Source organism: Amblyomma mixtum, chromosome 9 (assembly GCF_055824585.1).
Source record: "Amblyomma mixtum isolate Tamu chromosome 9, ASM5582458v1, whole genome shotgun sequence".
NCBI lineage: Eukaryota > Metazoa > Arthropoda > Arachnida > Ixodida > Ixodidae > Amblyomma > Amblyomma mixtum.
The window spans coordinates 72,228,692-72,236,893 of NC_143020.1; the positions used below are offsets into that span (position 1 = coordinate 72,228,692).

The 8,202-nt window shown below is 48.4% G+C and overlaps 1 protein-coding gene across 1 annotated transcript; it reads left to right on the forward strand.

Moving 5' to 3' along the window:
* The first annotated feature begins 1,307 nt into the window (after positions 1 to 1,307).
* LOC149329672 (uncharacterized) lies at positions 1,308 to 7,804 on the forward strand. The gene is made up of 2 exons (XM_089559575.1): positions 1,308 to 1,981; positions 6,033 to 7,804. The coding sequence occupies exons 1-2, from the start codon at positions 1,697 to 1,699 to the stop codon at positions 7,128 to 7,130; spliced, it is 1,383 nt and encodes a 460-aa protein (XP_089415701.1). The 5' UTR covers positions 1,308 to 1,696; the 3' UTR covers positions 7,131 to 7,804.
* The last annotated feature ends 398 nt before the right edge of the window (positions 7,805 to 8,202 follow it).

An 8,202-nucleotide genomic window follows, 5' to 3' on the forward strand; every position in this document is an offset into this window, starting at 1 on the left:
GTGGTCGAAATTTCCGGAGCCCTTCACTACGGCGTCCCTCATAGCCTGATTCGCTTTGGGACGTTACACGCCATAAAAACAAAACAAAACTAGTTAACAGCGTAAATATTCTTACAATGTGTTTGCAGCAGCTGTCACCTGTTATATGGATCAAGAGACGTATAAATTCAGCCTGCATTTGATCCCGTCTGCGAATGTATCACTTGCAATTTTAACCATATCTCAGCCATTGCTATGGGGGCATTAGTATGCTGCGTTTTCATTGTGTGTCATCCTCGAGTATTAGATTATATCTCATTCAAAATTGTCTGCTTTATCGCTGGACTAGGTTGGCTTCATCTGTTAATGGTTCAGGCATTGTCCGGTTCGTTGTTTCCAAAGAATCTAGTTGAACTTACTATTTACAGGTAACACGTTATCAATACACACGGGTAACATTAAGCGGATATTTACTTTCCAGATACTTCTTCTTACGTGGCTTCTTGATGCACACCAGCAGCATCCCTTAGCCTTAAGCGCTATGCACCACTTCGGACCAAAGCACAAAAAGTGCCTGTTTCAGCAGAGAAATATGGGTTGGCGTCTACAAAAGTTTCCACGATCCCGTATTCACTTCAGCGGCCCGAAATGCAGGTGGCATAGCATCTACAATGCATGAAACTTTGTGGGAGAGAGCAGAGATGCTTGCCTCATCTCAACAGGGTTTAGAAGTGTAACAATAACTTGTAGAACACAGATTCATGACCGAGGCCCGAACACGACATATCAGCACAAAATGCAAAGTGGACCGAGGAAACGAGGAGGATCACAAAATACGGGATTAGCGTTAGTCCCGTCGATTCTGAAATCTACCTGAAATGACACCGCCTCAGAAGGACAGATGCAGAAGTGCGAGCGCTGCGAACTCGACAAAACGCGCCATAACAAGCAACTAAGGATGTCAACCTCTGCGTAGTCACGTTTTACGTCACTTAGCGCAAAATTTGCTCCTGTCCTCCTCTTTTTCTACCACGGCCCTCTGATAAGCCGGTTGTGCCAAAGTATTCATGATCTTCATTAAAACTTCTTTCTGGGCGAGTTGGTACATCCTGATTCTAGAAAAAATCACCAGGGTGGAAATTTGGGCAAGTCGGTATTGATCCATAAGATAAGAGTAGTGCAAAACCAGGACGACGGACAAAAGGGGAGAGAACACACACCAACAACACATAGCGCCTGTGTTGTTGGTGTGTGTCCTCTCCCCTTTTGTCCGTCGTCTTGCTTTTGCGCTACTCTTATCTTTTTAGAAAAAATCAACCGCGCTAAAACATGCAACCTCAAGACCAGAGACGAAACACTATAGACACAAGCGCTGTTTGCGAACTGAATTTGACTGATGGGAGGGTAGCACCTTATCGAGGCGAGAAACAGATTGGAAAAGGATGGGAGCGACACAGCATGACGTATAGCCTTCAATGGCCATTGGTGATGCCTGTCATGCTTGATAATCATTGGTAATGACCCGTCATCGAACGTGAACGGACAGATTAACGCGGCACGTGGGAATTCACTCTGCACACGTTACGCTACACTTCCAACGGGAGGCGGGACCTGTGGCCGTGACAAGTGCCTCTAATAAGTTTACAGGTTGCTTTGCGGGGACGGCGAAATCAGTATCCTAAAGCGCCGGGCGCAGTGAACGCATACGTTGTGAGCAATGCCTCCTGCAAGCTCGCAGTACACGCTCGTCGGGTTCTCCCCGAAGCTTGACTGGAGACCCCTGACTTTCCTCAAGCCTATTCCAGCCAACCGAGTGTGCAGTGCCTGCGGACAAGTGCGCAAGAAGACCGCGTTGCTGCCCTGCATGCACGTGCTGTGCGAGTGTTGCTACGACCAGTGCGACGAGGACGGTTCGCATGAGTGTCCTCTGGACGGCAAGCACTACGAGGAGCGGGACGTCGATCTTAAAGACTTCCCTGATGAAGACCTGCTCAGCAGAACGGTAAGCGATAGTGGAAATGAAAAATGGAGTGTTTCTCGGAATTCTATAAGGTTTTTTCCTTATTAACGCGACAGCGTTAAAGGCTCTGCTCTCCAGAAAAATCCGGTGTAGGCGTTATCCCCGTTTTGAGCGAAAAATCACGGGTATGGCTCGGGCAGGTGGTCCACAGAGAGCAATTTAAGAGGTGTACGTGGGCCACCTAGGTCACGCGATCTTGCGGCGTCTTCACAACTTGCCAACAGGATGGTGAGCAAACTGTCCACCGTGGCACGTGCCAGTTAAATTAATAATTGGTCGCTCGCGAAGAGCAACCTTGGCCACATGCGAGGCCCACCGCTGGGAGCACCTGCCAGTGCAGGGCAGTGGAGCATAGCTTCACCGCTGCAGCACAGCGTCAAGGGTATGTGAGGACTCAGAGATATATGAATGTAAAGCAGATGGTTTATGGGGGTTTAAGGTCCCGAGGCGACTCAGGCTATGAGGGACGCCTTAGTGAAGGGCTCCGGATAATTTCGACCAGGATGACCTTCTGCATGCACGGGAATTAACCTATTATGCTATCGCGTCATACCCTTAAGGAGGAGCTTAAGTGTCCCCTCCATTTTTTCTCATTCAGCCCCCGCTCCTTGCCGCACGGAGATTTTCGAGCATGTTTACATATTGTATCCAGCGAGGGATGCAAGTCCCAAAGCGACTAAGGCTATGAGGGACGCCTTAGTGAAGGGCTCCGGATAATTTCGACCAGGATGACCTTCTGCATGCACGGGAATTAACCTATTATGCTATCGCGTCATACCCTTAAGGAGGAGCTTAAGTGTCCCCTCCATTTTTTCTCATTCAGCCCCCGCTCCTTGCCGCACGGAGATTTTCGAGCATGTTTACATATTGTATCCAGCGAGGGATGCAAGTCCCAAAGCGACTAAGGCTATGAGGGACGCCTTAGTGAAGGGCTCCGGATAATTTCGACCAGGATGACCTTCTGCATGCACGGGAATTATGCTATCGCGTCATACCCTTAAGGAGGAGCTTAAGTGTCCCCTCCATTTTTTCTCATTCAGCCCCCGCTCCTTGCCGCACGGAGATTTTCGAGCATGTTTACATATTGTATCCAGCGAGGGATGCAAGTCCCAAAGCGACTAAGGCTATGAGGGACGCCTTAGTGAAGGGCTCCGGATAATTTCGACCAGGATGACCTTCTGCATGCACGGGAATTAACCTATTATGCTATCGCGTCATACCCTTAAGGAGGAGCTTAAGTGTCCCCTCCATTTTTTCTCATTCAGCCCCCGCTCCTTGCCGCACGGAGATTTTCGAGCATGTTTACATATTGTATCCAGCGAGGGATGCAAGTCCCAAAGCGACTAAGGCTATGAGGGACGCCTTAGTGAAGGGCTCCGGATAATTTCGACCAGGATGACCTTCTGCATGCACGGGAATTAACCTATTATGCTATCGCGTCATACCCTTAAGGAGGAGCTTAAGTGTCCCCTCCATTTTTTCTCATTCAGCCCCCGCTCCTTGCCGCACGGAGATTTTCGAGCATGTTTACATATTGTATCCAGCGAGGGATGCAAGTCCCAAAGCGACTAAGGCTATGAGGGACGCCTTAGTGAAGGGCTCCGGATAATTTCGACCAGGATGACCTTCTGCATGCACGGGAATTAACCTATTATGCTATCGCGTCATACCCTTAAGGAGGAGCTTAAGTGTCCCCTCCATTTTTTCTCATTCAGCCCCCGCTCCTTGCCGCACGGAGATTTTCGAGCATGTTTACATATTGTATCCAGCGAGGGATGCAAGTCCCAAAGCGACTAAGGCTATGAGGGACGCCATAGTGGAGGGCTCCGGATAATTTCGACGACTTGGGTTTTTTTACGGGCACTGACATCGTACAGCACACAGACCTCTAGAATTCCTCCTTCGTCGATATGCGACCGCCGCGTCCGAGATTGGATCTGCGTCTTTTGGGTCATTCACGTCTGGCTTACACAGCTACATTTTTCCCCCGGTACTAAAGCGGAAAATCGCACATCCACACTTCGCATGCCTCTGTGGCCGGCCTATGTGAAGCTCGGGATTGGCTGGTCGGAAACTCGAGCCCTACCCAGACCCACGGCTTCAAGCCCGGGCCCGGGCGGGACGCTATATTATCTCTACTGCGCTCGCGCCCAGCTCGGTCCCGCCGCAGCTGAAGAGGTAAATTGTTCACTACGTGCAAGTAGACACCTACGTCACAAAAAGGAGCCGGCAAAGGTTCTCAAATCGCAGTAACATCTGAATAAATCTCTTTTGCGAGCATAAAGATAAAGGATAAGGAGGGTTATAAGGAGATAAGGAGTGTGTGTAAAGTCTTGAACTTCTCAGAGCCAAAAGAAAAGTTTTCCATACACGAGTAACAAACAACTTTGCGTAAAGTTTAGGCTTCCAGGCAGTCATTTTTAATGACACGCAAAGTCTAAATATTGCAACGACTTCGAAGATGAGCATTCAGATTTTTTTTTTTACTGAGCACAATTTGGCAGGTTCAAATCATGGCTGCAGTTGCTGCGTTTCAACAAAGAGGAATAACAAAAGCGCTTATTTATTGCTTAGTATGTGCTTGAAGGAAGCTCCGAAGTGTCCTAAACAAATATGCTCTTCTCCAGAGGTGTCTCACAGTGTAAACATGTTTGGCTTTGGTTTTATGGAGGTTTAACGTCCCAAGGCGACTCAGGCTATGACGGACACCGTAGTGAAGGGCTCCGGAAATTTCGACCACTTGGAATTCTTTAGCGTGCACTGACATCGCACAGTACACGGTCCTCAAGAATTTCGCCTGTATCAAAATTCAGCTGCCAGGGCCGGGATCGAAACCGCGTCTTTCGGGTCATCAGCCGAGCGCCGTAACCACTGAGCCACCGCGGCGGGGCAAAGGGGGTTTAACCTGCGGCGTAAAGCAGGTTAAACCTGCCCACTGCTCAGTGGTAGAGTGTAAAGGGGGCGGACGCTTCGTCAGGCAACTTTTGTTTGCCTTTTTGTTCGCCTCCTCGGCAACCAAGTGTTGTTGAAATAAATCTGAATCTGAATCAGAAGTTGCCCGCAGAAGTTGCCCGCAGAAGTTGCCCGCAGAAGTTGCCCGCAGAAGTTGCCCGCAGAAGTTGCCCGCAGAAGTTGCCCGCAGAAGTTGCCCGCAGAAGCTGTCCGCAGAAGCTGTCCGCAGAAGCTGTCCGCAGAAGCTGTCCGTAGAAGTTGCCCGCAGAAGCTGTCCGCAGAAGCTGTCCGCAGAAGCTGTCCGCAGAAGCTGTCCGCAGAAGCTGTCCGCAGAAGCTGTCCGCAGAAGTTGTCCGCAGAAGTTGTCCGCAGAAGTTGTCCGCAGAAGTTGTCCGCAGAAGTTGTCCGCAGAAGTTGTCCGCAAAACGTGTCTAGAGTAAGTGATCCCTCTCGCGTGACCTCATTCGAAAAAACAAATTAGCCAGCATTGGGGTTCGAAGACAGGCCATCTGAGTGCCAGGCGAGCAAGCAACGCATAAGCCGCGGAAGGTCGTTGGTTCAAACGTGTTAGAGGGGCACGAAGTGAACGCGGTGTGTTGTGTACGACGGTAAAGTGTGTTGCGGAGGTGTCCTCATAATAGACAGCGATGGCTTGCAAAAAAAATTGCTGACGTCATCCAGGGGACAACGACTACTTGCAAAAAATGTTGCTGACGTTCAAAAGCAAATGCTTTCTCATTTCTCCAATGCAGAAGACTGCGGTGCTCTCCAAGTTTGTTTGTTTTTTGACGTTTGCAGGCGATCTGACGTGGTGTCTATGTAGCGTTCCTAAATTATGCTCAGGGAGCAGGATGGAGGAATAAACACGGTAATGATTATACCGCCTTATTTAGCTGAATAAGACACTTTCATGTTGTGGCCTTTAATTTCTAAAAATAAATGCAAGAATGCAAAACTTATTTCAATCCCTGTTGGCCCAAAACCAAGAGGTTATATCAAATGGCGGTTAGAATTATTACACCAGCACAAGTTGTAACTGAACGCCACGGCATGTAACATGACTTGTGTTGTTACTTTGCAGGTGAAGTGCTGGAACGAAGGAAATGGGTGCCAGTATGCGACGGCTGCCTCGGGGATCGCCCAGCATTTCCTGCGTGGATGTGAACACCACTCCGTCCGTTGTCTCAAGTGCTCGGCCAACGTCCTTTGCAGAGATGTGTGCACGCATCTCCGGTCGGCCTCATGCAGCACTTCAACGCCACTCGCATCTGAAAGGGAAAATGCGCCCAGTCACTTGGATGAAAGGGCGCTTTTGACATCCTTCAACGCTGCTTTTCAAAGTCAGGCGGGCGAAATCTTTGCACACCTAAGATCGATGGCTGCTGATATCAGTACACACAGTGACAGCTTAAACGAAATTTCTGACGGCATGAACACACTGAAAGAAACGCTCAGGCAAGAACTAGCGGCTGTAACAGAACAAATTAACGACAGCTTGACAGAAAGCACAGCTGAAATAGAGGACCTTAAAGAACAATTCGTCACGAGTGGAGACGCAGTTAACACTGTTTCTAAAAACGTATCCTCTTTAGAGACAACACTTAATGATGAATTCAGCTTAACTCGAGACAACTTGACACAGATTGGAGCTGCAATAGAGAAAGTCTCTGATGAAGTGAAGGAAAGCGGTCCGAAAATATTGGAATTCATCAGCACTGCGCTACGACACAGTGAACTACAAGTAGAGCAGTGCGTCTTTTCTGTAAAAGAAGTGAAATCGCTTCAAGAGACAGCGGCCGAGAAATGGAATGCATCGTACGACAGCAAGCGGCTGTATTTGCGCGGCTACTACATTACACCTGGAGTCAGGTTCGCGAAAGACGGTGAATTTGGGAAACTGCAAGGGAGGTACACCCTGCACAAGGGTGACATGGACGAGTTTGTTCCGTGGCCATTCAAGCATAACATCAGGCTCAGCGTCATTCATCCCAAAGGAGAGGAAGAACGTTCGGTCGAATGTAAGCCAAAGCCATGGGCGCAAGCGAATCAAAAGCCAACTGCGTCAAGTAATGATTCTTATGACTGCATGTATGATGGTCACCTCCAACTCCAAGCCCTCATGACTGACGGTTACATTGAAAACGACGAGCTTCGGGTAAGGTGGCAGTTGTTGCCTTGAGTAGCAATTTTGATCTGAGGGGGGCAGTAGTTAACGATTTCGTCGTTCGGAACACTTTCGCAGAGCTTCAATTTTTCGCCATCTCTTTCTAATGAGTAGTATTAGAGTCCGTAAAAGATTTCCAGAGGATGCTAAATGGTTAGGTTTAAAGGACTACATAGAGACATTGTTTGGCTTGTGTCTGTCCAGAATTATCGCCCGTCATTGCCCTTTCACAACAATCCCCCACCTCTCCCGCCGTGAAGCTTTTATCAAGCCACAGCAGCCTACTCTTGCGCACATTTATATTTTTTCACGCAAAATTGATGTCTTGCTTGATTTGAGATGGAAGTACTGGGACAACATTTTCTTTTCAGCACAAACACAAACACTTTCCCTATTTAACCTAATGTCAAGCATGGTCTCATTCATTATGCAGCGAAAAGTAATTTGTGTGGAGCATCGCAGCAGTGGCAGCAATTCTTGCAGTTCCTGTGTTGGCTCGAGGGTCACCTCCTCCTCAGAGCTGAGTCTAGCAAGGCGTTTTGTATTGCATGCATTTTGTTCTTTGAATCTGCCTTGTTTCGTTCTTTTATGCATTGGAAATTTTTATTCTATACGCTGTCATTTTCTGGTTTCTAGCAAACTTAGCATGTCTTCCTCTTTTAGTGGCCGTTTTGATGTTATGCTTTCTCTTCAGCCAGCCATGATGTAAAGCTGCTATGTTTACTAATATATGTTATTACGATGTTACAAGCTGCAATAAAAAAATTGTTCACTAGAGACTATTGTTTGCTAATAGCCCCGCCGCGGTGGCTCAGTGGTTACGGCGCTCGGCTGCTGACCCGAAAGACGCGGGTTCGATCCCGGCCGCGGCGGCTGAATTCTAGAGACCCATGTACTGTGCGATTTCAGCGCACGTTAAAGAACCCCAGGCGGTCGAAATTTCCGGAGCCCTTCACTACGGCCTCCCTCATAGCCTGAGTTGCTTCGGGACCTTAAACCTCAATAAACCAATTTGTTTGCTAATCACGTTGCCTCAGTGATCAGTAACTGTATTTCACTTCTGACATAGGTCACTTTTAGGGGTAGG